We start from the raw sequence: 26,998 nt of genomic DNA on the forward strand, positions 1-26,998 counted from the left end.
AGGAATCACCATACCCCAAACCCAGTGGGTGACTGGTCTTAAGTTTCCCAACTCTACCCACCAGTCACAGGTATCTCCTGACCTTTGAAAATCCAGCACTGTCCCCCTCCCGCATCTCAGGCAGCTAGAGGCCCTCTGCAGCCTCGAAGCTGTCCTTTTCTTGCAGAAAGACTTAGCACCCTGAGTCCTGGATGTCAGAGAAGAGGGTACCCTCTTCATCTCCCTTCAGGTGAAGAGTGGGGAGGCCTCCAAAGGGGAAAAACCTTACCCCAAACTCCCAAGGAGATATAATACAGTGGAGGTGACAACCTGACCCAGCCTTCTCCTGGATGGATCCTGGATCCTCCCACCATCCATCTAACCCCGTGAAGGCCCACTCCCCACCCCCACCCCACCCCCACCCTCTCTTCCTCCACACACTTCGCTACCATGCTTCAAGTGTGTTTGGGTTCCCACTTCTCTCTCCGGGACTTCTGGGTCCCACATCACCTACCCCATTCATCCCTTAGAGAGTGGCTCCTCATCTTCTTCAGCTCTACAGAGCATCCTGTTCCCCCTGTCACAGACAACGTCCCTTTCCCACCCCTCCTGGATTTCCTACCAAGCAGCTGGAGTCCCAGTAGCAAAAGTCTGGGGCCGGCAATCCGGAAACTCATCTGCGCCTAGGAGGGACCTGTGGGTCCAGACTGGATCTCAGAGAGCTCTTGAGATTTGCTGGCAACCTAGACCCGGAGGAAGAGGGAAATGGTGGTGTCTCTTGCATGGGGCCCCTTCCAGTGGAACTTTCTCAGGGCCGCCAGGCTGATGACACTGGGTGGGGGTGAAGGGAGGGGTGAGCTCCTGTCCGGGTTGTGAAACCTCTCTGTTCAGAGAGGAAGTATAAGCAGGTTAGATACATTTCCTGTGCCTACTTGCATTTTCACATCATCCAAGAGCAGACAGCAAGGCGGTTAAATTACTGCCACTTCAGCTAGGCAACCTCCGCTCTTACACCCACCCCCGGAAGACACTTCAAAGCCTGATAGAAGGGGGAGTGGGGGGAAGGGGGGCTGAAGGGGGAGGGGAGAGGTGCTGTAATTATATTATCTAAAACAAACAACAAACAAACAAAAGAGCTAGAGGGGCTGCTCAGGAAACGTCCCTAAAGCATCTCTGCTTGAACCACTCAGGAAGATTGTGAGTGACGAAAGGATGTGGGAAAGATCAAGCCTGGAGCTGCAGGCTGCAGAGCTAAGTTTCTTTTCTTTTCCTTTCTTTTCTTTTCTTTTCCTTTCTTTTCTTTTCTTTTCCTTTCCTTTCTTTTCTTTTCTTTTTTCTTCTCTTCTTTTCTTTTTCTTTCCTTCTTTTCTCTTTTCTTTCTTTCTTTCTTCCTCCCTCCTTATCCTCATTCTTTTTCTTTTCTTTTTTTGCACTTTTTTTCCAAGACAGGGTTTCTCTGTGTAGCCCTGGCCGCTCTGGAACTCACTCTGTAGACCAGGCTAGCCTTGAACTCAGAGATCTGAGATCCGCCTGCCTCTAGGATTATAGGTATGCATGCACCACCACCATTTGGTTAATTTTGTTTCTTAAAAAATGAAATAAAATCCTTGGACTGGGAGAACATATTTGTAAATCACATAGTTGATGATACAGGTACACTCAAGAGTGTCTATAAAGAACTCAGGACACAAAAACAACTCGACAACAACAACTTTAAAAAGTCAATTTGGGGGGCTTCTTTTTTTTTTCTTTCTTTTCTTTAAAAACAAAAAACAAAAAACAAACAAACAAACAAAAAAAAAAAAAAACACTGGGCCCATGAGATGGCTCAGTGCATAAAAGAATTTGAGGTGTTAGCCTGACAGTCCAAGCTCTACCCACAGAACCCATATAAAGGTCAAAGGTCAAGATTGACTTCTGACCACATTCGTTTAACCCATCGTACACACATAGTAATTTTTAAAAAAATCAAAGTTTTATAAATAAATATATTTTCTAAATTAAAACTAACAATATTTTTTGCAATGCAGGGATCAAAGTGATGGATTACTGCTCTGTTGCTTAGCTCTGCCCCTCAGTTCGTATTATTTTGGGAATGTTTTTGGTTTTTGTTTTTGTTGGGGTATTTTGTTTTTCATTTTATTTTAAAACAAAGTTTTTCTACGTAGCACTAGCTGTCCTGGAACTCACTCTGTATACCAGGCTGGCCTCGAACTCATGGAGACCTGTCTGCCTCTGCCTCCAGAGTTCTGGGATCAAAGGCATTTGGCATCCTGCCCAGTCATTTATTATGTTTTAAACAAGCATTCTCCCACTAGGCTGCAGCCCCAGCCCCGGCGGGCATTTCTTTACCTGTGATATTTAAACGGCTGGCAAACACATGAAGGAATGCTCAACAGCATTAGTAATGGAACGGAGGCAGGCGTGAGGTACCGCGAAGGCCTGCGACAGCACAGACAGACCCCGAAAAACAGACGCAGGGAAAGCAGCCAGGCACGACGGCTCACAGGCGGGACTTCATTTGAGTGACATGTCCAGAATAAGTAAACTTTTTGTATGTCTGGTGTTGGAACTCAAGTGCAGGGCCTCAGGCTTGTGTTTCAGTTGTCTATCATTGAACGACACCCCAGGCCCCAGACAGGAGAGCCTGAAGGGACGAAGAGTAGATGAGAGATTGCCAAGGGGCGGGAGGGGAGAGCTGCTGCTGCTGGGTTTAAGTTCTTTAAATAATGTTTAATGTTCTGGGTTGGATGGTACAACTTCATGAACACATATTTAAGAAAAGCTTTTAAATGAGTGTGTGTCTGTGTGTATGTCTCTTTCTCCATGTCTCTGTGTGTGCTTGGGTTTTGTTTAAGACAGGCTCTTGATTGGCCCAGGCTGGCCTTCTACAGCAGTCTTCAGTGTTGGCCTTCCAAGAGCAGCATGTTAGGTCTGAGTATATTAACAGTGACTCAGTTGCCCACTGACTTTGTGACATAAGTGTCAAAAAAACATGCAGTGGAAAGAGCACTTAGGGCGTTGTGCTTGCACAGCTGGTGTCTAACTGCAGAAAGAGAAAAATGAGTGATGTCTCTTACCTGGAAGAAAAGCCAACTCAAAGTGGATCAAAGTCTTAAATACTCAAACTGTTTCAGGAAAACATGGGCAATACACTTCCCTATACAGGTCTAGGCCAGCTGCGGTGGCTCAAGCCTTTAAGCCCAGCACTTGGGAGGCAGAAGCAAGGAGATCTGAGTTTGAGGCCAGCTGCTCTACAGAGTAAATCCCAGGCAAGACAGGACTACATCCATCAGAAAGGGAAAGAGGAAAAAGAAGAAGAAGAAGAAGAAGAAGAAGAAGAAGAAGAAGAAGAAGAAGAAGAAGAAGAAGAAGAAGAAGAAGAAGAAGAAGAAGAAGAAACACAACAAATGGTCAATAAATATTTTTTAAAGTGTTCAATATCCCAGTCATCAGAGAGATGTAAATCGTGCCTCACCCTAGTCAAAATGGCTGTCATGAAGAAATCCAACAACAATACTGATGAGGATGTGGGGAAAGTGGATCCCTTATTTACTGCTGGTGGAAGTACAAACTAATACAGAAGAAATCAATATGGATATTTCTCAAAAAATTCAAGTTATAACTACCATATGAGCCAGCTCCACTACTCCGGGGCATGTGCCTGTGATAAATACCCAGGGCCATGTGTTCATCCGAGCTTAGTATTCTGAACTCACAGTAGCAGGGAAACTGAGGCATCTTAGATGTCCATCAACTGATGATGGATAATAAACATGTAATATAGATAAATTTTGGAATGTTATTCAAATGTAAAGAAAATAAAGCTGTGAAATTTGTAGAAATATGGATGGATCTGGAAAGTATAATATTAAACAAAGTACCCAAACTCAGAAAGACAAATATACAACGTTCTTTATCATCTGTGGGTCTTAGTCTTTAAAGTACAAAAGTATTTGTATAAACAGGTGTAAGTATGGATAAAGCCTAAAGAACCAAGAAGGGAACTGGGCAGTGGTGGTGCATGCCTTTAATCCCAGCACTTGGAAGGCAGAGGCAGGCAGATTTCTGAGTTTAAGGCCAGCCTGGTCTATAGAGTGAGTTCTAGGACAGCCAGGGTTACACAGAGAAACCCTGTTTTGACCACAAAAAAAAAAAAAGTGACACAGTAAGAGCAGGTGGATCAAGAGTTCAAGAGTTCAGCTATTTTGTGAATTCAAGACCAACTTGGAGTATATGAGACCCCATCCCCAAAACAAAACAAAATAATATTTGTATGTGTGTAGTTTGAAAACCTTGAGGATTAGGCTGGTGAAATAATTCATTGTGTTAAGGCTGCAAGCCTGATGACTCAACTTAATCCCTGGTACCCATACAGTAAAAATCTAAGAACTCACCCAAAATTGTTCTCTGGCCCACACATGCATGCCCTCCTACAATCAATCAATCAATCAATCAATAAATGTATTAAAAATAAAAATCTTGCCAGGCATAGTGGTGCACATCTTTAGTCTCAGCACTCGGGAGACAGAAAAAAACAGATCTCTGAATTCAAAGTCAGCATGATCTATACAGCAAGTTCCAGGACAGCCAGAGCTACACAGAGGAACTTACCTCAAATATATATATCTTCTAGACAATTGAGGGTGACTCTGGATCTTCCTGCCCCTAGCACCACTGTGCCAGGGCTCGTTGCCCTGTGCTACCTTACCTGTTTTACAGAGCGCTAGAATGACCAGGGCCTTCATGCCTCCTTGGTAAGCAACAGAGCAACACCCCTCCACAACCTGACTCCAAAATAGTGGCTATTTCTGTAGAATGAGCCTTAAACATTTCTTTATTAACTGATTTTTTTAAACAACACGAATGTGTAATTTTACTATTTCTTTTAAAAAGCATAAAAACAGGGCATAGACCAGGCAGTGGTGGCGCACACCTTTAATACCAGCACTTGGGAGGCAGAGGCAGGCAGATTTCTGAGTTTGAGGCCAGCCTGGTCTATAGAGTAAGTTCCAGGACATTTAGGGCTACACAGAGAAACCCTGTCTCAAACAAACAAACAAACAAACAAACAAAACAGGGCATAGTGTCACAGTCACATAAACCTGTAATCCCAGCTACTTGAGAGGCTGAAGCAGGAGGACAGCAAGTTTGAGCCTTGACAATTTAGAAAGACTGTTTCAAAAGCAAAGGGAGGATGGAGATGGGGCGGCAGGCCAAGGGCACAGTGTACACGAGGCTCCAGGTTGTCACCCAGCTGACAACAGATGAAATAAGGGCACAGAGGTGCTGTGTCACAGTTTAGTTCTCTTTGTGCTGAGCAGTGTTTTCAACCTGCAGGGTCAGAGGCTTTCTCACTGGTGTCCCCGTCTCTGTCTCTGTCTCTGTCTCTGTCTCTGTCTCTGTCTCTGTCTCTGTCTCTCTCTCTCTCTCTCTCTCTCTCTCTCTCTCTCTCTCTCAGGTTTCTCTGTGTAGGCCTGGCTGGCCTGTAATTTAGAGGTCTGCCATTCTGTGCCTCCCTGACAGTGGGCGCACCACTACACCCAGCTCATCTAGTTGGATTCAGGTGGTATGGATTGCTGTCAATACACAGGTGAGGGCAGTTCAAAGATAAGGCAAGATGAGCTGGGAGGTGGTGGCGCACGCCTGTAATCCCAGCACTTGAGAGGCAGAGGCAGGCGGATTTCTGAGTTCGAGGCCAGCCTGGTCTACAGAGTGAGTTCCAGGACAGCCAGGGCTACACAGAGAAACCCTGTCTCAAAAAACCAAAAAAAAAAAAAAAAAAAAAAAAAAAAAAAAAATAAGGCAAGGCAAGAGCCTGTGATTGGGCAGCAGAAAAGGACAGAGAAAGATGGAGGAAGAGGAAGAACTGAATCCATGTGGCCTGAAATAGCCATGAGTAACTATGGCTATCATAGAAGAGCAATAGAGTAATGTGGGGCAATTTGTTCAATCTAGGTGGGCAGCTTGTATCAATATCAACTCACTCTGAGTTCATTGGGTGGGTGTTTTGTGCATTGAGAATTTACTGATATAACTCTGACTGATAATTGACAAGCCTCTGGAGTTTTGATTTTACTGGTTACAGGGATTTGTGACAGCCAGCCACAGTGGGCGGATGACAGGAATGTGGTGAGCGGTTTAGCAGCAAGCAAACGGAGGGAGTTTGGGCGGAGGAGGGAGTTTGGGTGGACCGCCCCTGGGGGCAGGGAGACCACCGTGGCTGGAGAGTAGCTGGCGATTGTGGATTGTTTTGTAATAATTGCATGCAACAAGGTGTAACTTAATATATGGTTCATCCTGAGGCTAAGGTAAACCAGACTTCCTCCAGTTTTGGACCTGTCACATTGAGCAAGTTCTGAGCTTCCAAAATTCCGTGGAGGAACAGAAGTAGAATGAGTACTCTCACTACAAAAGGAGAAATGGGAAGTTAGACGCCCAGCGGGGTGTGAGGGGTAGGGAGCCCCGGAAGGAAGCCCTCACAGCTGGGGAATCCCAACCGAAGCAGGGGGATTTTGTGGCATTCAAGGTCAACCTGAGCGACATAGTGAGTAGGTCAAGGTGCCCAAGCTGGTGGCTCTCAAACTCCTGCCTCTCCAGCTCCAAGGAGCTGGTGCCTCCATCTGGACTCCACACACACATAAATTAAATAAAGGCTTTTTAAAAGGAGAAAGGGACAGGCTATCCCTTGAGACTGTTTATGGGGCACTATCACAGCCTAAGGGCAGAGTGTTGGGGTTCTAAGTTCCACCCCACACCTACCTGGCAATAGCCAGGTATGCTCCGCCCCAGAGATCTGGTCCACTATAAGAGGGGCTACTTGCCCCTCCTCTCTCTCTCTGTTCTCCGCTCTCCCACACTCTCTCACCTCTCTGCCCCTGGGGCTCTTCCCCCCTCCACGTGGTCATGGGCAGCCTCCACTCCACTTCTCTACTCTCTCTTTCTCTCTCTTTCTTTCTCTCTCTCTCTTTCTCTCTCTCTCTCTCTCTCTCTCTCTCTCTCTCTCTCTCTCTCTCTCTCTCTCTCTCTCTCTCCAACTAACTCCCATCCCCTACTCTGAATAAACTCTATTCTATACCTTGCCTGTGTGTGTGTGGTCCCTCAGGGGGCAGAGGTGCCCAGGCATGCCACGCCACCGTGCCACACTCCCTTAACCCCCGATCCTCTCCTTTTTAACCCCCCTCACAGAGCCTCAGAGCTACCATGCTAAGAGGGAGAGACAGGAAGGGGCAAGCATGACAGCTGGCCACGGTGACACACCTTTTATTCTGGGACTCGAGCCCAGGGCCTCAGCCGCAGTTCTACTGAAATACACCTCAGCCCAGTTTTCACTTCTTGCTATCACCTTGGAGTCTGAGTTCCAGTTTCTTCATGGAGAGACATGTATATTTGAACCACAGCACATACTTTGTTTATTGTTTGTTTTTCTGTCTGTTTAAGAACTATGAGTCCGGGCAGTGGTGGTGCACGCCTTTAATCCCAGCACTCGGGAGGCAGAGGCGGGTGAATTTCTGAGTTCCAGGCCAGCCTGGTCTACAGAGTGAGTTCCAGGACAGCTAGGGCTACATAGAGAAACCCTGTCTCAAAAACAAACAAACAAACAAACAACAAACTACGAGGCTAGAGCTGAAGAGAGGACTCAGTAGTTATGAGCACTGGCTGCTCTGTCAGAGCACCAGGTTCACTTCCCAGCAAACTCAGCTCACAATTGTTTGTAGCTCCAATTCCAAGGGACCCGACACCTTCATAGACATACAAGCAGGCAACGTACGGAAGGAAAGGAAAGACGAAGGCATTAACTAATAATAAATAAATCTTTTTTAAAAAACAAAATAAGCTGGGCGGTGGTGGCGCACGCCTGTAATCCCAGCACTCTGGGAGGCAGAGGCAGGCGGATTTCTGAGTTCGAGGCCAGCCTGGTCTACAGAGTGAGTTCCAGGACAGCCAAGGCTATACAGAGAAACCCTGTCTCGAAAAAACCAAATCCAAAAAACAAAAACAAACAAACAAACAAACAAAAACAAAACAAAAAACTATGAGGCTGAGGAAGCTGTGAGGCTCAAGAGTTACAGGAAACCAGCAGTCAAGCCAAGAGAATGATTCCCCTGAGGAACTTGGCCACAAAGACCTTGGCCTGGGACTGCATCGGGGAAGTCCTGAGGCAGCATGTGTGTCTGTCTGTCTGTCTGTCTGTTTCTCTCTGTGTGCCTCTCTGTCTCTGTCTCTCTGTCTCTGTCTGTCTGTCTGTCTGTCTGTCTCTCTCTCTCTCTCTCTCTCACACACACACACACACACACACACACACACATACACACACACACACATACCTTCCTAGTCAATTATCATGTCCTTTGAACTATCTCTCATCCTCATTCCTTTCCTCAGACTTTTCTCTGATCCTCCCTGGAACTATGGTCATAATAACCCAGCTCCTCTCCCTCAATCTTCTCCCTCAAAGGGGCTGCCATATTTACTTCAGACACCCGAGTGTGGCCCTCTTCAGCTTTGTAAACTTCTGACAGCTGGGCATGATGGCACATGACTGTAATCACAACATCTGAGTGTTGAGTCAGGAAGACTACAAGTTCCAGGCTCAAAGCCAAGGCCAAACTAAGCTACATAGCAAGACCCTTTTCTTTCTCAGAGAGTGAGAGAAGGGAAGGGAAGGGAAGGAAAAAGAAGGGGAGGGGAGGGGAGGGGGAGGGGAGGGAAGGGAAGGGGAGGGGAAAGGAGGGAAGAGGAGGGAAGGGGAGGGGAGGGGAGGGAAGGGACCGGAAGGGAAGAATGTAGGTGTAGTGACACATATCTATAATAATCTTCCCACACACACACACAGGGTTTCTCTGTGTAGCCCTGGCTATCTTAGAACTCTGTAGACCAGGCTGGCCTCGAACTCAGAAATCCGCCTGCCTCTGCCTCCCAAGTGCTGAGATTAAAGGCGTGCACCACCACTGCCTGGCTCAACATACACCTATAATCTTAGCATCTGGGAAGAGGTATAGACAGAACCAGAAGTTCAAGCCCATACTAAGACTGAAGCTATTTGAGCTAAATAAGTAAGACTCTCAGAAAACCAAAACCAAAGGGGAAAAAAATAGACCAACTTGCCAGGCATGGTAAGGCATGCCTTTAATCCCAGCACTTGGGAGGCGGAGGCAGGTAGGATCTCTGTGTTTGAGACCAGCCTGGTCTACAGAGCAAGTCCCAGGACAGCCAGAGTCACACAGAGTACAGTTAACTGACTTAGAAAATTAAAAGTTTGAAAACACACCACAAATTTAGGTGAGGAACTGAACTTTTAAAGATAGTTTAGATGGCAACCAAGACTAACTTCTGAAAGCTACATTTGACACATACCAACACAGAGTGCTCTTCTAGACTCCACGTGAGCCCCACCGGCCACTGACGTGCACCTGGATCTACAACACACCGTCGGAAGCAGAACCTGACACTAAGAGACCCCAGGTGAACTTCTGTACAGTTGCCTCAGTGAAATATCTGCCGCATGTGGTCCCCAGGCCTTCACGCTCCCATATCAAAAGCAAGGGCAAGCATGGGAGACTACGGCTGACACTCTCCCCCAATTGCAAAATCCTACAAAAGGAAAAACCAAATGCACTTGCTGATCTCTGGAGGAAAGGCCCTGCCTGCTAAGGACGCCCGGGGATGAGGGCCCAGGATGGAGGCCAGGACTCCGCGCTGACAGGGCACAGCTAAAAAACCATTTCTAGGGCTATACTCTTCTTCCCTGTTTTATATTGGTGAGGTAATGACAGCTCTGAGAAGCCCTGCTTCAAAGGTTACCTCAATGCTCAGACAGAAGTCAACAGTGTGATCAGGAAGTGGCAACATGATTTGCAAAATTTGTCACCACCAGGATTGTTCCCCTTGCCTTTATTATCAGTAGAAGAGAGCACAGATCTACAGCTCTTCCTTAAGCATGGTGCCACCCACCTGTAATACTAACACTTGGGACTGTGAGTTTAAAGCCAGCATGACCACACAGTGACATTCTGTATTAGGGTTCGATTGCTGTGAAGAGACGACATGACCATAGCAACTCTTATAAAGGAAAACATTTCATTGGGGCTAGCTTACAGTTTCAGAGGTTTAGTCCATTTTCATCATGGAGGGAAGCATGGTGGCACACAGGGAGATATAGTACTGGAGAGGCAGCTGAGAATTCTTCATCTGGATCAGCAGGCTGCAGGAAGAGACTGTGAGACACTAGCCTGGTTTCAGTTTCTGGGACCTCAAAGCCCGCCCTGTAGTGATGACTTCCTCAAACAAGGCCATACTTCCTAATAGGCCACTCCTTTTTGGCCTATGTGGGCAATTTTTCAAACCACCACACATTCTGAATCAAAACATAACAAAACAAAGACAGGGTTTATACCTCAGTGACAGAGTGTTTGCCTTGTGTAAGGACTGTTCTTGGTTATCAACTTGCCTACATCTGAAGTTAACCAAAACCCAAATGGCTAGATTGACCTGAGAGGGATTTCCTCCCCAACTGAATTGTTTGAACTTGGAAGACCCACCTAAATCCAGATCTTCTGAGATGCAACAACTGGCCTTAAATCTGGACCATACCTTCTGCTGGCACCCTATACAAAGGACACAGAAGAAGGAAGCCATTGCTCTTTACCCACTTGTCCTTGATCTTGCTGGCAAGTCTATTCCTTCACTGGCACTGGAGCCTACTTCTTTATGATCCTGGGCTATACTGAAGACCAGATGAGACATCCAGCCTCATGGACTGAGCAACTCGTGGATTCTTGAACTTACTGTAGGGAGACAGCCAGTGCTGAACTAGCTGGACCACAGCCTGTAAGGCACTCTAATAAAGCCCATACATGTGACAGATAATATATATTCATTATATCTGTTCTGTTCCTCAGAGGACCTTGACTAATATACCTGCATGTATGTGAGGCCCTGGGCTTGTTCTCCAGCTGTGCATAAACAGAAGAAAAGAACCAGGAAGATAGCTTAGCAGGTAAAGGCAACCATAGTTGAGCCTTGTAACCTAAATTTAATCCCAGGGACACACACACACACACACACACATGGAGGAAGTGAGCTGACTCCCAGTAGCTGTTCTCTGGCCCCCATGTGAGAACATACACCCACACACAGACATACAAAATGAAATGTAATTAAAATAAAAAGAAGAAGAAGTTGAAGAAGAGGGCGGGTGAAGTGGCACACATCTTAATCTTAGCACTTGGGAGGCAGAGGCAAGTTGATCTCTATGAATTCAAGATTAGTCTGGTCTACATAGTGAGTTTCAGGGCAGCCAGGGATACATAGTTGATACCAGATCTCAAAATAAAATAAAGAGAAAAGGAAGGAAAGAGAAGAGAAGGCGGGATTGGGGTCTTTTCCTCACAGGTACAGCTCTGAGCCAGCACCAGGCAGCCATGGCTTGGCTCAAACAATGGAGCATCTGGCCCGAGCGCTGGCCGCACTCAGTGAGCCAGTGACTTGAGATGACCTTGAAGGTTCTGCTGATGAAGGACTTAACCTAGCATGCGTGAGGCCCTAGGTTCAAACGCCCGCACTAACAAAAAAGAGAACCTCTGTAAATAAACACATAAAAATTTCAAATCAGGGCTGGAGAGATGGCTGAGCAGTTACGAGCACTGGCTGCTCTTCCAGAAGACCTGGGTTCAGCTGCCAGCACCCACACAGCAGCACAAGCTGGTCACCAGCCATACATACAGGCAAAACACCAATGCACACGAAATAAAAATTAAAAAAATTACTGCAAATGAAATAGAAGTGAATAGTGGTGAATGCTTGTCTAGCTAGAGGCTTGGTGGGCCCGGGGCGGGGGAAGGGGGGAAATCCCCAACACCACAAGTAAGACTAATAAACTGAGGAAGGTTGGAGAGTGGAGACAGGGAAGAGATGTACTGTATTCCAATTAAAACTGAAGTAAAATCTTTAAAAAAAAAAAAAAAAAAAAAAAACCTGAGGGAAAGTGCATGCATGCAGAGAAATGATCACCTTTAGCAGTGATGCAGGTTCACTGGTTAAGGGCACTTGTCACTCTCACAGAGGACCTGAGTTCAGTTCCTAGCACCCTCTGTGTGATTCACAACCATTGCAAACTGTGGTTTGAGAGGACTAGATGCTCTCTTCTGGCCTCCACGGGCACCAGGCACACACACACACAGTTCATATGCACACAGGCATACAAAACGCTCAGACAAATACAAATAAGTAAATACAAAAAAATAAGGAAAGGCTGGCAGCAATACCTGAATGGCCTCTACACTAATGGCCACCCTAGTCAGTCTGTGTGCTGGTGCGCTGCTTTTCTGGCTCTTACATCTTGCAGGAGCAAAAGTGTGGCAGACAGGGAGCCTCTGGTCACGCTTGAAGCCTGTGGACCTCTGACCAGAAACTCTGGCCCGCTAGCTGGCTGGAGCCTCCTTGCTTCCTTCCAGTCCCACCAGACTGGACAAACCAGTGAAATGTCTCCGCAGAAGCACACACTTAGGGTGAGCACACTGGCTGCAGTCAGCTGGTGTCTCCTGGCTTATGTTCCCCACCTACCACTTCCTCTCCAGTGTGGTGACACTTTGGTCATTTGACAGTAGTGTAGAGGTCATCACAGTGCTCCAAGAGATCAGGAGACTCTGCCTTGGAGAGTCGACATCTCTACAAGTCCACCACCATATTCCATGATATCCTGTACCACAGATCTCAGCGTAGGTGAGCATGGACAGTCTGAAGTTCTAGGAAGTTGTCTCTGATTTTCTGAGGGCAGACTAAGCTGAACATACCATAGGCAAGGGTTCTGTCAGGATGGTATCTCTCGGAGATATTCACACAGAGCAGTCTAGGGTCACTGGGTGACTCATGCCAGGGCCTTCCTTCCCAACCTTTGGGCTGTGGCTGATTTTGTGAATGGTCAAAATGTGGTTGGTTTTGTGGATGGTCAAAAGAACATGAGGTTTACAGCCAGTGGCCTGGGAGCCAGTAACTGGCTTTGCCTTGGCTGTGCTGTAACATTTTCCTCTGTGAACCTGGGACTTCTGCTCCCACAGCTCTGATCCTACAAAACCTGCCATCTCTGTATCCAAATGGGAGTATAGACCCCCGTCACTGCCTTACCAGCACCCCTCTTAAATGGAGTGATGGGAGATGCCTCTTAGTGACAGTCTCAGCTCCCAGGTTCACATGCACTGAACTGAGAAGCCTTCACGGCAGGTGTGTGTGTGTGTGTGTGTGTGTGTGTGTGTGTGTGTGTGTTCAGTTTCTTGTCTAAGCAGGAATAGGAAGCCTCCAGGTCCAGAGGAAAGCAAATGTCTACCTTATTATAGTCATAAGCCATGACCAAGGGAAGTCCAGAACCTTCTCTAATTCTATTTCAAACAAAGGCAAAAGGACAAACAGTAACAGGCAGACAGCAGACATCATCAGATCAGGGCTCACAGCAAGGCCGAGACTGACTAGGAAGTCCCAGTTGAGCTTTCTCTCCAAGGATGAGCCTCCTTCCCATGTCTTTCCCCCCATAGGCTTGTATACATGGTAAACTCTGTTGGGAATGATTTACCCACAAGCTGTTCTCAAGAAAACATTTTTATGTGAGTTTGGAGCAGGGTTTTGTTTCCTTTTTTTTTTCTTTTTTCTTTTTCTTTTTTTTTGGTTTTTCGAGGCAGGGTTTCTCTGTGTAGTCCTGGCTGTCCTGGAACTTACTTTGTAGACCAGGCTGGCCTCAAACTCAGAAATCTGCCTGCCTCTGTCTCCCAAGTGCTGGGATTACAGGCGTGTGCCACCACCGCCCGGCTTCTTTTTCTTTTTTTTGAGACAGAGTTTCACAATGGGTCTTTGACTGGCCTGAAACTCAGAGGTCTGCCCACTTTGTGTGTGTGTGTGTGTGTGTGTGTGTGTGTGTTAGGGCACTATTTGATACCTAACAATGGAGATTTAGCTAGCATGGGTCGTCACGATGATGTAAGCAGAATGAGCAAGCTACAGAACAGACCTGCTAGCTTGCTTGTCTTTTAGACAGGAAGTCTTTCTTTCCTGCCGCTTCTCTGCTCCCCCCTTTTTTTAACCTTGGAAAGTGAACCCCGTTGTGCATGCTAGGAAAGTGCTTGCACCCTACCTTGTCTTAAACATTCCTAAATAAATGTATTCAAAAAGGGATATTTTTAAAGGTGGCAGTGTTATTATTTCTAAATCATAGAGATGTCTTGAGTTGTATCTAGAGACAAAAGATGGAGATTTAAGAAATGTCTAGGGGCTAGAGACCTGGCTTGGTGGTTAAAGCTCAGACTCTTCTGCCAAAGGATTGGACACCTAGCATACAGGTGGTGTACACAGATATAGATGCAGGCAAATCAACCATTCACTTTAAATAAAAATAAAACTAAGAACTCGCAAAAGCCTATAAACAAAATGAAACTTCCGTGTGTTACTAGATATGCACACATGTGTAATCTTTAAATTAAAAATACTTTCCCTCTGAGCTGGGAACTGAACCTAGTGCCTTACATTTGAAAGGCAAGCACTCTTACCACTGCGCTAAATCCAAAACCCATTCACTATCTTTGCTTTGATTTGGTCTGAGACAAGGTCTCCTGTGGTTCGGGATGTCCTCAAGCCGGCTGTGATGAAGGATAACACTGAACATCTGGTTTTGCCTCCAGCTCCCAAGTGCAGAGAGCTCAGTGTGTCCGCCACACCTGGGCACTGGGTTTGTGACTGTTGGGAACAAGCAGAAGAAACGTACTCTAAGTACTAGCATTTTGTTTTCAGACTCCATTTACTCATAGGGAGAAACTAAATTCAAGATCTCAGGCCCTAGCAGAGCTGGGGACTTCCCTATAGCTGAACAGTTTCTATTGTAAACAGTTGTCTGAGTCCAGACATCTCAGGGACAGCTTGTAAGGAGACAGTTGTCCTAGTTCAGACATTTCAAGGACAGCTTCCCGGGCTTACTGGTAGGGTCAAACTAAGTTCATGTTCCCAGGCCCAGGAACCTACTCCCAACCTGATTGATGGAAACTCCCTTGTTCAACCTTATGCCAAGAATGATTGGACAATACTACAGCCCACCCCTCCCTTTGTGGCCTCATCCTTTAACTGTGCTATACAATGTCCCTTCAGGGTCACAATTCAGCTCCTGAGTAGTGTATTGATTACAATAAATGTTCTGTCATCAGCATTGACCCTGGTGTTTGTGTTATGTTGAATTTATGTTGGATTTATGTGGGATACCCCCACAACAAGGACCCAGCGTGCTAGGCAAGCTTTTATTTATTTATTTATTTATTTTTGGATTTTTGGATTTTGATTTTTTTTTTTTTTTAGGCAGGGTTTCTCTGTATAGCCCTGACTGTCCTGGAACTCACTCTGTAGACCAGGCTGGCCTCGAACTCAGAAATCCGCTTGCGTCTGCCTCCCAGAGTGCTGCGATTACAGGCATGCGCCACCACCACCCGGCTCTAGGCAAGCTTTTATCATTATTACTTTTATAATTAAAAAATAATAATAAAGATTTCCAATATTTTGGTAAACTCCAACAGTGGCGGTATTGGCCTCTTCCCTATTCACGTATGGAAAATACATTCAGCAAGCACTTGAAGAGTGTTGTCATCTACAGGTGTTGATCTTGTTTGTAGATTTCCAGGGATGCAAGACTTTCTTGAGCTCTGGGATCACAGACCCAGACAGCCCAAGTTTTCCTGGCATCCAGAAGGTGAACTTCATTCTGTGTGAAGATAGCAGTGCTTTCTGAGCAGAAAAAAACATTGGCAAAGGGCTTTTGAGTGGTTGTGCCAAGACCAGAGGCAGATGAGCACTGCCCATCACACACACACACCCATTGTTCAGGTCACCCGTCCTCACTGGGCATCTGCTGTCTAGTGCTTCCTCAGTCTGTGATCATCCTGAAACCTGAACAGCCTTCCCAAAGGCACAGCCCAGCTACGTTGTCCCCAGCTAAAAATCCTCCTCTACTCTCTTCTCAGGGGAAAAAACCTTTAATCCTTGACAGAACTGTGTGTGCGTGTGTGCGTGTGTGTGTGTGTGTGTGTGTGTGTGTGTGTGTGTGTGAGAGAGAGAGAGAGAGAGAGAGAGAGAGAGAGAGAGAGAGAGAGAGAGAGAGAGAATTCTGGGGGGAGGTTGTTTTGTTTTGTTGGATTTTTTTTTTTTTTTTTTCTGAGACAGGGTTTCTCTGTGTATAGCTCTGGCTGTCCTGGAACTCACTCTGTGGGTTACCTGTGGGTTACTCTGTGGCTGGCCTGGTACTCAGAAATCCGCCTGCCTCTGCCTCCCAGAGTGAGTGCTGGGATTACAGGTGTGCACCACCAACCAACCGCCCGGCTTGTTTTGTTTTTGAGGCAGACTGTCATGCAGCTGAGCTTGGTCCTGAACTCCTAACCTCCTGCTTCTACCTCCTAAGTGCTAGGAATTCTAGTATGAACCAGCATGACAAGGGGTGTGGAGTGCCCGCGCAGGGGTTCCCGGAGGATGTCTGTAGCTGTTACTCTGCTTCAGCCTCCCACCCACCTCCCCTCACCCGCGTCAGCCCTCTTTTCTAAAAGCCCAGCACATCCTGGCCCTGTCTGGGATCCCTGACAGGCCTCTTCTTCTCCCTCCCTCACCCTCTGCTGCCAGCCACACCTGCCTCCTGCAGTTTCTCTCACACACCAAGTTTGCTCTGCTGAGGCCTTAGGCACTATGCTGCCTCTCCCCAGATTGCCACTTTTGTTTTTCAAACCCATCCTGCTCCAGCCACTTCTGAGCCCTCCCTGTTCAATTCCTCTGGGATTCAGAGACAACCTCCCTTTCTCTGTTTCTTTCTCTCCCTACCCACCCCCACAAGGCACCCCTACCCCATCTGATCCCTCCACCTCCATCCCATCCCTCCCTTCCCCCACCCCTTGCACTCATCCTACCCCTCCACCACACCCACACCCCCTTCCTCTACATGACCCCTCCTTTCCCCCACCCATCCACCCCTCCACCCCTCCATCCCTCTACCCCCAAACCCCCATCCTCCCATTGCCCTCCCTCCACCCTTCCCCCTCTTCACCCCTCACCCCTTCCTATACCCCTTCACCCCTCTATCCACACCCACACCCCTCCCTTCCCCTATATCACCCCTCCTTTCCCCACCCTCATCCCCCACCCCTCCACCTCCCACCCCCCCACCCCTCACCCCCACTCCCTGCAGGAGATGACTCTCATTTGCCCAACTCTTGTCAGTCAAGCTCTTCCTGGATGGCGGACAGGGTGTGAGGGCTGTGGTTCTGGTGTCAATGTCAAGTCTTCCCAGGCAGATGGTGTTGCTAGAAGCCCCCGCAGAGCAGGTTCCAAGAAGTTGGGGGCTGGAACTGAGGCTGAAAGGTGCCTAGAAACACCAGCAGAGTCAAAGTTAAGAGAGAGAAGGCCTCACCCCAGAGGCTATGGCCTCCATCCAGGGTTAACTGCAGGGTTTTTCCTGTCTGTCTGTGACCCTCGTGTGAGCACAGTGCCCAACGAGGCCAGCAGAGGGCACTGGATCTCCTGGAACTGGAGTTCCAGACAGTTGTGGACCACTGTGTGGGTGCTGGATGGAACCTGGATCCTCTGGTAGAGCAGTCAGTGCCAGCTCTCCAGGCCCCAGAACAATTTAACAAAGAAGTCTGGTAGTGTAGTCCAATGGTGAAGTGCTTGCCTAGCCTATACAGACTCCTGGAACAAAGTGAAATTGTTAGTCATGCAACAGTCGGTGAGCCTGGGGGCCATGAGCCCTGCTGCTTTCCTGAATTCCTGAATTGCCCGAATTCTTCCTTCAGCTCCACCATCCCACTCACCAGGCACAAGTCGCACACCTTTGCTCCTCAGAGAGCTATACACTCATCTCATGCAGGCCTTACTTCAAAGGCTCCTTCTCAGTAAGGCCTTCCCTGGCCACCATCAGGACACTCCTCATAAACCACATCTCCCCTTCAGATCTCTCCTTACCCTTCATCTCTAGTGGATGTTCTTGGATGCTGTCTTGTCCCACTAGTGTGAGGACATCAGACCTCAGTTTCTTACGTGTGTGTATGTGTGTGTGTGTGTGTGTGTACATTTGGCCATGCATGTAAGCCACTGCACACGTGTGGAAGTTAGAGGACAACATGTAGGAATCAGCTCTCTTTCTACCATGTCGGTTCCAGGTATTGAACTCAGAAATGCAGGTAGGCGGCAAGAGTCATTACCCGATGAACAAGCACCTTGCCGCTTTGACCATGGGCTTTGTCTGTCGTGTTCATTGCTGTGTCTCTGATGTCTAGTGCAAGGGCTGGCACAGATGAGGTCATACATAGGTTTTGGGGATTTTTTTAATTTCAGTTTTTGAGATAGGGTGTCACATAGCCCAGGGTAGGCGGGTACTTGCTGTGGAGGCCGAGCATGGCTTGGCCTCCTGATTAACCTCGCTTCCGGCTCCTCTGTACCTGGATTATAGGTCAGTGCTGCTTCTCCCTGTTCCCAGGCTTTTGCTTGTTTTAACTGAGGCATAAAAACCTAAGAGTTGGGTGTACTAGTGGGGTATCATGGTTCTAAGCATTCTGGATAACTGATACTTAATCTGCCAGAAGGATTATCCTGCTTTTGTGAAGAGAAACACACACACACACACACACACACACACACACACACACACTTAAATTTAAAACAAACTCAGTGGAAGAAGGCTATCTTTTGTGATTTGGGTCCTGGTGGCCTGCCCCATTGTCGTGGGGCTGGCGAGAGGCCGGGAGGATCACCGCAGAAGAGTGCGGCAGAGCTACAGCTGATGGTGGTCAGGAAGGAGCCCGAGTGACAGAAAGGAGCACACACAGCCTTCCAGGCCCCCCAGTGGCCCATGCCTACTGACCTGGTCCCCTTCCTCTAGCTTATAATCCCCCCTCAATACCATTACGTTACGAATTCATTCGTGCATCAGTCTATTGATTAGATCAGAGCCCTTAAGGTCCAATAACCTCAAGACAACCAGCTGCATCAGCCGGGGTTCAAGTGCTCGGCACATGAGGCTTCGGGGGACATTTCATACCCAGACTCTGTAAGTGAGCCTACGCGACTGTCATCAAATGGGACAAATTTTAATTTCGAGGGGGAGGGGAAAGTCCAAAGAACAAGAGAGAAAATAAACAACAGGCCTCCCGGACGAGTCACTATTTAACTTGCCAGCTGATGACAGACTTTCTTTTTCCCTCTGAGACAGGAGTCTCCTTCAAGTGTGTGATGTGCTACGAAGCTGCAAAGGCCGTGATGCTGGACTCTTTCATCATGCTAACTCCTAACCAGGAATTACAGACCGTGCTGCAAGTTACTGAAGTGGCCCGGAGGGGCAGGGCGGCCTATCGTTTCCTCAAGGTCACAGCTCGAATGCAGTCAGTGTAAAGTCCAGGCCAAAGATCAAAGGTGGGGTGGGGTGGGGGTGGGGTGGGGTGGGGATAGGGTGGGGTGGGGTGGGGTGGGGGAGAGATCCTGCAGCTCATTGGTAGTCTGGCCCCCACCCCTAAAACCCAAGGCAGGAGGGTAGAGGAGGACTTGCCTGGAAGGGAGGGAGGCCAGCAGAGTGGAGAGGGGTGGAAAGAGCTCGGGGCTAAATAGGATATAGTCAAGAACTGTCATTTGAGATAAATCGTTCTGTATAATTAATATGTCTTAAGAAAACCCTAAAAATAAGCTCCAAAGGTCTTATGCTTCCACATCTATTGTGTTTACCACTGAACCATGTTTTGTTCTTATAAATTCTTTTTTTCAAAGATTTATTTTATTTATTATACGTAAGTACACTGTAGCTGTCTTCAAATACTCCAGAAGAGAGTGTCAGATCTCATTACAGATGGTTGTGAGCCACCACATGGTTGCTGGGATTTGAACTCGGGACCTTCGGAAGAGCAGTCAGTGCTCTTAACCGCTGAGCCATGTCTCCAGCCCGCTCATAAATTCTGAACTATATACTTTACTTTTCCCGAATTACACTGTATTTAGTGTGTGCATGTGTGCGTGTTTATATCGGTGTATGTCTGCATGTGTATGCATAGGAGCAGGGTATGTGTACATGCATGTGTGGAGCCCTAAGGGGTCAGTTCTCTCCTTCCGGTGCTTGAGTCCCTGGGATCGAACCCAGGACCTTAGGCTGGGTAGCCAGCAGCTTTGCCCTTGTGCTTTCTGTTTTCCTCTTTGATTTTCCTCTTTTTAAAAGTCAAGGGATGGGGCTGGAGAGATGGCTCAGCGATTAAGAGCACTGACTGCTCTTCCAGAGATCCTGAGTTCAAATCCCAGCCACCACGTGGTGGCTCATAACCATCTATAACGGGCATCTGATGCCCTCTTCTGGTGTGTCTGAAGACAGTGACAGTGTACCCACATACATAAAATAAATCTTTTTAAAAAAAAAAGTCAAGGGAGTGGAGAGACGGCTCAGAGACCTAAGAGTGCTGTGTGCTCTTCCAGAGGGCCCAGGCTCAGATCCAGCACCAGGGATCTGAAACTCTGATTCCACTTATATACATGTGGGCAAAACACTCACACACAAAATAAAAAGCATCAGTGTATTTCTTTAAAAGATGAAAGCAGCGTGCGGTGGCCCACACCTTTAATCCCAGGGGGCAGAAGCAGATGAATTTTTGTGAGTCCAAGGTCACCTTGTGCTACACAGTAAGAGACCATGTCTCAAAGAAAAACCATGTCCTCAAACCTACATGTCGTCAATATGCCCTTATGTCCTTCTGAAGTATTTCAGGCAGCCTCAATGAGTAGTCTCTGGAGCAGACAACTGGATTCTGACTCGGTTCCACTCTGATATGGTGCGGACCTTGAATATGGCCACCTGAACCTCATATTCTTCCTTTTCTTTCTTTTTTCTTTTTTTTTTTTTTAAGATTTGTTTATTGTATTTATATGAATGCACTGTAGCTGTCTTCAGACACACCAGAAGAGGGCATCAGATTCCATTACAGATGGTTGTGAGCCACCATGCAGTTGCTGGGAATTGAACTCAGGACCTCTGGAAGAATGGTCAGTGCTCTTAACTGCCAAGCCATCTCTCCAGCCCCCATATTTTTCCTTTTAAATAAATGTATTTCAAGCCGGGCAGTGGCGGCGCACCCCTTAATCACAGCAGTAGGAAGGCAGAGGCAAGGAGATCTCTGTGAGTTCAAGGCCAGCCTGGTCTACAGCGTGCGTTCTGGGACACCCAGGGCTATGCAGAGAATCCCTGTCTCTATGACACATGTGTTTGAGGAGGCCAGAAGAGGGTCTTAGATACCTTGGACCTAGAGTTATAGGGGTGTATAAGCCACCAAATAGGAGATGACAAACGTATTTGTGTCTTCTGGAAGAGCAGGAAACTCTTAACAACTGAGCCATCTCTTCAGCCCCCACACCACATATTCTTTTTTTTTTTTTTTTTGGATTTTTTTTCCCCCCGAGACAGGGTTTCTCTGTATAGCCCTGGCTGTCCTGGAACTCACTCTGTAGACCAGGCTGGCCTTGAACTCAGAAATCCACCTGCCTCTGCTTCCCAGAGTGCTGGGATTACAGGCGTGAGCCACCACCGCCCGGCTCACATATTCTTATATAGTGAAAATATCAAGTCTAACTTGTAACATTTTTATGAACATTAAAATAGCTAATACATTAAAATGACCTAGGGTGTTGCAACTAAAGCTATAACTCTTTTTTTAAAAATTATAATCTGGGGCTAGAGAGTAAAGGCATTTACTGTGTAAAACCTTTGATTTTTGTTTTCTGAGACAGTGTTTCTCTGTGTAGCCCTGTCTGTCCTAGAACTAGCTGCAGAGATCCTCCTGCCTTTGCCTCCCAAGTGCTGGGGCTAGAGTACTGTGCCAATGGCCCAGTCACCCTGGAGAGCCACACCCATGACCAAAGACAGCAACAATAAAAAGATTTATTTTAATTTTGTTATGTGTAGGAGTGGTTTTTATTTTGTTTTTGTTGTTGTTGTTGTTGTTGCTTGTTTTTTTGGATTTGGTTTTTTCAAGACATGGTTTCTCTGTATAGCCCTAGCTGTCCTGAAACTCACTCTGTAGACCAGGCTGGCCTTGAGCTCAGAAATCCACCTGCCTCTGTCTCCCAGAGTGCTGGGATTTACAGGCGTGCGCCACCACCGCCCGGCTCTGTTAAGAGTGTTTTGACTGTATGACTGTGCACTGTGTGTCCCTGGTGCTCTCAGAATAGGACATCAGATCCCCTAGAAACTGGAATTACAGCTGTCAGCCACCAAGAACTGAACCCAGGTCCTCTGCAAGAATAGCAGGTGCTTTTAACCAGTGACCCATCTCTTCAGCACCTATTTTAAATGTTTTGAGACAAGATCTCACTTTGTACCTCAGGCTAGCATGGACATCATTGTCTTCTTACCTCAGTTTTCCAAGTGCTGAGATCACACAGTGGAAAAATCTATTCATTTATTTGGTTTAGGGTTTCAAGCTGCCGTACAGGCTGGCCTGGAATTCACTATGTAGTCCAGGCTGGCCTGGAATTCACAGTGATCCTATCTCAGTCTCCTAAATAGGAGGCATAAACTCTGGGTTTAGCATTTATAATTTTAATAGACATTAGCAAACCTCCCTGCCTGGATCTGAATTCTCACATATATTAACTTGAAGAAATAGAGACTTCTTAGCACAGAATAGCCTTGGCTAAGAACGGTTACTATTCTGTTGCACTAATAAATTAACTTGCACAGGAGACAGCAACTCACCACTGGCAGTTAATGGCTAAAACATTACCCAAATCTGTGCAGAACGTTTAAGTCCATGTGAAATTTCACAACATGGATTCTGCAATTTGCTTACGTAATGACAACATTTACTTTGTAATGTCCCTTTTCTTCCCCTAAACCTCCCCTTAAAGTATTTTCTTAGCCTAGATCGGCTTAGTGTCCTGTCAAATGACCTACCCCAGGAGTGTTCTGACCTTTATGGGATTAGCCCAGAGCCAGAGCTTCCCTCTATAAGTAGTAACCTTGATAAAGTGATTCCAAAACAGCCAGCCAACTCCAGCCAACTCCAGCGGGGAGGGGGAGGAGGGGACACGACACGTGTATAACGTGGCTCCCACCTGTAATACCAGGACTTAAGAAGCTGACACAGACAGATGGACGTGAGTTCGAGTCTATCCTGATCTACATAGAGAACTGCGTTCCAGGCCGGTTACAAGGGATTCACGTGACGATCTCGCGGGGACGGGTTGTGCAAGCAGACGGTTAATTTGTTATACACCTTTTTTTAAGTAAAGGAAGCCCGCCTCTCGGTACGGGAATCCTCATTGGATGGAGCAGCTGTCAATCACGCTGTATATAAATAGAGGCCGCGCGGCGGCGGACAGGCAGCGTGGCTTGAGTCCTCCGGTCGGGCTCTGGTACCTGATCGTCTCCCGGCGTAACCCTTGCCCGCTGTGGCAAGCAGACTCATCTCCAGGTACCGGGGCCTTCTGGTCCGCACGGCCTCCCGGGCGGGCGGAGCGATGGCGGATGCGGCGCCAGGCGCCAGCGGAGAAACCATGGCCGCGCTAGTGCCCACAGAAGGTTCCTTGGGCCCGGCGGGCTGGAATGCCGGCCGGAGTTTCTCCAACTACCGGCCGTTCGAGCCCCAGACGCTGGGCTTCAGCCCGAGCTGGCGGCTGACGAGCTTCTCCGGCATGAAGGGCTGAGGCTGCAAGGTCCCCCAGGAGACCCTGCTCAAACTCCTGGAGGGACTGACGCGGCCCACGCTGCAGCCGCCGCTTACCTCGGGTCTGGTCGGGGGCCAGGAAGAGACGGTGCAGGAAGGGGGTCTGTCCACCAGGCCCGGCCCCGGCTCAGCCTTCCCCTCGCTGAGCATCGGGATGGACTCCTGCGTCATCCCCCTGAGGCACGGAGGCCTGTCGCTGGTGCAGACCACCGACTTCTTTTACCCCTTGGTGGAAGATCCCTACATGATGGGGCGCATAGCGTGTGCCAATGTGCTCAGTGACCTCTACGCCATGGGCATCACTGAGTGTGACAACATGTTGATGTTACTCAGTGTGAGCCAGAGCATGAGTGAAAAGGAACGTGAGAAGGTAACACCGCTCATGATCAAAGGCTTTCGTGACGCTGCGGAGGAGGGAGGAACTGCAGTGACCGGTGGACAGACGGTGGTCAACCCTTGGATTATCATCGGCGGGGTTGCCACTGTGGTGTGTCAGCAAAATGAATTCATAATGCCTGATAGTGCTGTGGTGGGAGATGTGCTGGTATTAACCAAACCTTTAGGAACCCAGGTTGCTGCCAATGCCCACCAATGGCTGGATAATCCTGAGAAATGGAATAAAATCAAGATGGTGGTTTCCAGAGAGGAAGTAGAGTTAGCCTATCAGGAAGCGATGTTCAATATGGCGACTCTAAACAGGACTGCTGCTGGCTTGATGCACACCTTTAATGCTCACGCGGCCACGGATATCACGGGCTTTGGCATATTAGGACACTCTCAGAACCTCGCAAAACAGCAAAAAAATGAAGTGTCCTTTGTCATTCATAACCTGCCAATCATTGCCAAGATGGCTGCGATCAGCAAAGCCAGTGGGCGCTTTGGCCTCCTCCAAGGAACGTCAGCTGAAACCTCCGGGGGCTTACTGATTTGTCTGCCAAGAGAACAGGCAGCCCGCTTTTGTTCAGAAATCAAATCTTCCAAGTACGGAGAGGGTCACCAAGCTTGGATCGTTGGCATCGTGGAGAAGGGAAACCGGACAGCGCGGATCATTGACAAGCCCCGCGTTATTGAAGTTCTACCTCGGGGAGCCTCTGCTGCTGCTCCTGCTCCTGATAATTCCAACGCAGCCGCTGAGCCTAGTTCTTGAAATGGGCTAACAGTTGTTGGGAACTCGGAGCCATTCTACACGCTCACGGACTGTAGGCCAGGGTTGATTTTAAGACCTTTCCAAAGGCTGCCTGCATAGTGCCTCCAGGGACTTTTGCTAGTTCCATCAAAAGCTTCCTGTGTGTACATCCAGGCTCAGAAGTAACACTGCAGGGGATGTGTGTTCATCTGTGGAGAGAGAGCATGAGGGGCAAAATCTCTTTTCCCAAAGCAAGATGAGGCTATTCCAGTTTTAGGGATATTTTTGCACTGAGTTGATTCATTTCTGCACAGGGAGTAAAGATTATTAAGATTACATATGAAAAAAGTAAACCTGCAACATGAAAAGAAATTATTTGGACCAATATATTGATACATCTAAATTGTTAAGAGAACTCTTATTGATTTACTGTCAAATTTGTTATTAATTTTTTCTGAGAAACTGCCTCTTTTCCTGTTCTGGACAAGAGTTGAGCAACTTGTCCAACCAGGAAAGGAAGACCGTAGCCACCTGCCTTGGTCTCTGATAATGATGTCTCTCCCTGTAACTCCTAATAAGGACTGGGAAAGGCTGAACAAACTCCAGAGCCAGGTGTTGGTGACCATTGAAGCTTACACTGAAAATTCCTGGAGATCTAATTAATAAAGAAAATTTCTTACAGCTAACTAAATAAAAGGGACTTTGTTGGAAAACTCTCGTGGCTAATGTTTGGTTCTGTGGGTTGCCCTGTCTTGTTTCTCTGTCCTGTTTCAGGCAGGCTCTCGGGTACCCTGATTCTGCCTCTGCCTCCGGTGCTCCCAGGACCAGCTGGACCTCTGCTCTTTTCATCCCTTGACATTACATCTAGAACCTGCAAAATAGAAAGATGTTGTCCTTGCCCCTGAGCCGAGGGATTTGGGTTTGTACTGTCCCCTGAGATGACAAAAGAGGACTTGGAATGGATATAAATTGGGGGTGGGGGGTTTAAGGCAGACAGAAAATAGGGGGGAAACTTAAAAGACGGCTTAGCAGAATAGAAGGGGCTACCTGGAGGTGGGGATGCTGACGAAGCTCTGGAAGATGCAGAGGTGAAGGCAAGGAGCTGGCGTGAGGAGACGCTGGCTAGAAGCTTATAATACACAGAGCAATTATGTCTTTTGACTCACAACACACACTTTGAGGTGGGGTGACTGCCTTTTACCTCTAGGAGGAAAAGACCAACTCCAGTAGACAAGGAAGCCAGGCTGAAAGCTCCTCTTAGCCATTAAAAAATGAGCCAGGGCTGGGGGCGTGGCTCAGTTGGTGAGGTCTAGCCTAGCATACCTCACAGTGGGTTCAGTGGGTGGGTTCCTTAGCACCACATAAGGCTGGCGTGGTGCCACTGGCACTTGGGAGGTCGAAGCAAAGGATCAGAAGTTCCAAGGTCGTCCTTGGTTGTATTGGTCAAGGCTGGCTTGGGCTACATCTATGTGAGACACTCAACACCTCTTACGAAAGAAAACTGACCTAGGATTTGCTGGAGAGTGCCTAGCATGCAAATGAATTCGGTTCAGTACCCAGTATTTTGGCCGTTGGGAGTACCTTGTACTTTGGACATTGGGGATAGGGTGGTGATAAAGGAGAAGTAAGTTTTAAAAATACTGGCCAGGGGCTTGAGGCGTAGTTCAGTATTATAGCGGTGTAGCTTGGGCAAAGTCCTAGTTTAATCTCTACCACCACATAAAAACCTTGTCCAGGAAGCAGCCATCAGCAACATGACATAGATGAAATACTCTAGAGAAAATGATGGAGTCCGGTAAACATGTCCCTCAAGCACAAGGGTCTTTATAAGGAAGGCCACCATCCTCAAGTCTCCCACTTGAAGTCCGATTAAGCTTTTTTTTTGGGGGGGGGGGGGGTTCAAGACAGGGTTTTTTCGAGACAGGGTTTCCCTGTGTAGCCCTGGCTGTCCTGGAACTCAATTCTGTAGACCAGGCTGGCCTTGAACTCAGAAATCCACCTGCCTCTGCCTCCCAAGTGCTGGGATTAAAGGCGTGGGCCGCCGCCGCTGCCACCACCACCACCACCACCACCACCACCCAGCACATTTAAGCTTTTAAATGTTACACTGCACCTCTCCAGCCCCCACACGCCTCTGACAGCTCCTTGCAGTGTAACCCAGGCTTGGCTTTCGTCCTGCTTTGGCCTCTGGAGC

At 47.7% G+C, this 26,998-nt stretch overlaps 3 protein-coding genes across 9 annotated transcripts in view; 2 read left to right on the plus strand and 1 right to left on the minus strand.

Annotated features, from left to right (window-relative positions):
- Itgal (integrin subunit alpha L) overlaps window positions 1–10,194 on the minus strand; it is a 47,808-nt gene extending 37,614 nt beyond the window's left edge. For 3 of the 6 annotated variants that reach the window (XM_052197982.1, XM_052197981.1, XM_052197978.1), the window contains exon 1: window positions 602–850. In XM_052197982.1, coding sequence (XP_052053942.1) covers window positions 602–656 — 55 coding nt within the window. In that variant the 5' untranslated portion in view covers window positions 657–850. Of the gene's footprint in view, window positions 1–493; window positions 540–601; window positions 851–10,077 lie in introns of those variants that run through there. The other 3 variants (XM_052197979.1, XM_052197980.1, XM_052197983.1) reach the window with 3 other exon arrangements.
- The window catches only part of Septin1 (septin 1), a 502,205-nt gene that overhangs the window by 420,275 nt on the left and 54,932 nt on the right, over window positions 1–26,998 (plus strand). The window lies entirely within an intron of this gene.
- On the plus strand, window positions 23,307–25,517 carry Sephs2 (selenophosphate synthetase 2). The gene has a single exon (XM_052198229.1). The coding sequence runs from the start codon at window positions 23,473–23,475 to the stop codon at window positions 24,823–24,825; it is 1,353 nt and encodes a 450-aa protein (XP_052054189.1). The 5' UTR covers window positions 23,307–23,472; the 3' UTR covers window positions 24,826–25,517.

The sequence above is a fragment of the Apodemus sylvaticus genome, chromosome 1 (assembly GCF_947179515.1).
Source record: "Apodemus sylvaticus chromosome 1, mApoSyl1.1, whole genome shotgun sequence".
Taxonomy (NCBI): domain Eukaryota; kingdom Metazoa; phylum Chordata; class Mammalia; order Rodentia; family Muridae; genus Apodemus; species Apodemus sylvaticus.